The sequence below is a fragment of the Tachysurus fulvidraco genome, chromosome 23 (genome assembly GCF_022655615.1).
Source record: "Tachysurus fulvidraco isolate hzauxx_2018 chromosome 23, HZAU_PFXX_2.0, whole genome shotgun sequence".
NCBI classification, from domain to species: Eukaryota; Metazoa; Chordata; class Actinopteri; order Siluriformes; family Bagridae; genus Tachysurus; species Tachysurus fulvidraco.
This window is the reverse complement of record NC_062540.1, coordinates 21135680-21138179: the sequence shown is the minus strand read 5'-3', so window position 1 is coordinate 21138179 and position 2500 is coordinate 21135680. Positions and strand designations below refer to the sequence as shown.

Sequence of the window (2500 nt, the reverse complement as noted above, 5' to 3'; positions counted from 1 at the left end):
CTCTCTGTTACCCCCTCTCTTTCTCTCTCTCTCTCTCTGTCTCTCTCTCTGTATCTCTTTGTATCTCTCTCTCTCTCTCTCTCTCTCTCTCTCTCTCTCTCTCTCTCTCTGTCACTCTCTCTCTCTCTCTCTCTCTCTCTCTCTCTCTGTCACTCTCTGTCTCTCTCTCTCTCTCTCTCTCTCTCTCTCTCTCTCTCTCTCTCTCTCTCTCTTTGTGTGTGTGTGTTTGTGTGTCAGTTTGTGACGGTAAACGGTTTGTCTCCTGTTTTTCCAGATTCTTACACTTATTGTAACTGTTTCCTTGGAGAATTCCTCAGATGTGTTCAGACACATCGTGACATTTAAACACTATAAGATCTGAGAATGTGTGTGTTTATATTTTCGGTGTGAATAATCAGTCATGTCTTCTCACAGGCAGACGTTATTTACAAGATGACAATGACGGACAGGTAAGAGAGTAATAATTTACTCTGAGAAATCTATAGATTATCCTGTAGTAAGTCTCAAAGACACACCCAGTGATCTAAAGGCTCCCGTAAGCCAATAATTAGAGTAGGCTATTGTTTTATAGGACACGCCCACTTAGTCATTCTTTACTGCTAATAAAGACACACCCACACAAAACCATGTGCTCATCTCTCACAAAGCCACGCCCACTCAGCCCATTTCTATACTTGGGCTCAGAGACAGGCCTATTTGCTCACTATCGCTCTCTAGGACACACCCACTCAGCCCGGACCTCGTTTCCAAGACGCACCCACATTCCTCTCTATTGTTCACAAGGACACACCCACTCAGACTCACATTCCTTTCCACTTACTAATGACTCAAAGCTACGTACAATGTTCTCGATTGGTCTTAGCCACAAAGACCAGCTCTCATTTCCTAATCTGAGCTCTAAGGCACACCTTCAGTTCTCTCTAATGGTCTCTCAGGGCTGTGATTATCTGTGCACACATTGCCTTATTACACCCGGTCACTTCGTGTGTCGTCTCTGATCCGATAGCCGTCTGATTACTTAAAACTGTCCCATTTACATCAGGCCACATAAACGCGTCTCAGCGAATCGGATATCGATCCGGTCTTTCTGCTCCAGCCCAAAATGCTAATATATTTGACCTCATATAAAGATCACCTGCGAGTGACGTAGTTCCGTTTGGGAGGAGTGTAGCGCTGACGTATGTGGCTCGAACAACCACGTTCATTTACACCTGTCCAGTTTCATCTGTAACGCGTCCCAGACCACCTCCTGAAGGGGTTTGTACCATCGGGTTTATATCCGTCTCCAAAACGTTTCGGAGGGCATTTAGACCTGGTGTTTTTACCATGGGGTAGATATCGGGTCACAGAAAATGCAGGAAGTGACCGGGTGTAAAAAAGTCCCACAGACACTCCTATAACATCATAAGGACACACCCACTTCTTTCCATATATGGATTTAAGGGAAAGCCTACTATTGGATTTGATGCATTTAAAGACACGCCCACTCAAAACCGGTTGTTTCCATATATGGACTCTAAGGCATACCTGCAATTTGCTCTAATGTTCATAAAAGACCCGCCCACTTAGACACACTAAGTATTTTAAAACTGCATCATTTTCAGTCTCTCTCTCTCTCTCTCTCTCTCTCTCTCTCTCTCTCTCTCTCTCTCTCTCTCTCTCTCTTTGTCTATATCTCTCTCTCTGCAGTTTTGCGTTCGGTTCTCTGATCTCGGCGGTGGATCCCGTAGCCACCATCGCCATCTTTAACGCCCTGAACGTAGACCCGGTCCTGAACATGCTGGTGTTTGGAGAGAGCATCCTCAACGACGCCGTGTCCATCGTGCTCACAAAGTACGTGATCTTCTGAAAGTCTGGAATGTTCTGGATTCCTAGTGCCAGTTGGAGCTTCTTTCATATTAGCAGGCTGTCACCCTGTAAAAGTGGGCTGGCAGGAAACAGGAAGTCATGATTAAAACCCCCCAAGGCTTTGTAAGGAAGATGATGAAATCCTGCTGTCTAAAGGAAATCATGGTATTTATGCTCAGGTTGGGAATAAAGGGAATAAATTACAGGTTATTTAGAGCTAGGGACGGGATTAAGGATGTGGATTTGGAGCGCAGACAATCCTGAGAACAAATCTAATGATGTTCTTTAACTATCCGCACTTTAATATACTTTTTACTTTCCATTTTTTCTGCAGAGCTTATTAAAGGTGCGGTCTCAGATTTTTGAAACCAATGTTGACATATAAAATCACCAAAACAAACACGCCCCTAACCCAAACGGGTCCCACCCCTGTATCGATAGCTCCGCCCACACATACATACGTAATATAGCATAATGATGTAAAGGACAAAGGCATATATTAGTTCTGTGTAACAAAGCAAAACCAACGTTACTCACCTATCGAGAAGGAAAAAAGCGCCTCGGCGTCTTAAGTAAAGTCGGCCACATATTCACAGGTCGGAGTTTCCCGAGTCGATAACTCCTGAGCTAAACGCTGTTACTACACAAAACG

The 2500-nt window shown here is 44.4% G+C and overlaps 1 protein-coding gene across 1 annotated transcript in view; it reads left to right on the top strand.

Moving 5' to 3' along the window:
* The window catches only part of slc9a8 (solute carrier family 9 member 8), a 29853-nt gene that overhangs the window by 11705 nt on the left and 15648 nt on the right, over nt 1–2500 (top strand). The window contains exons 7-8 of the mRNA XM_047807463.1: nt 415–449; nt 1690–1833. Of these exons, the coding sequence (XP_047663419.1) occupies nt 415–449; nt 1690–1833 (179 nt within the window). The remainder of the gene's footprint in view (nt 1–414; nt 450–1689; nt 1834–2500) is intronic.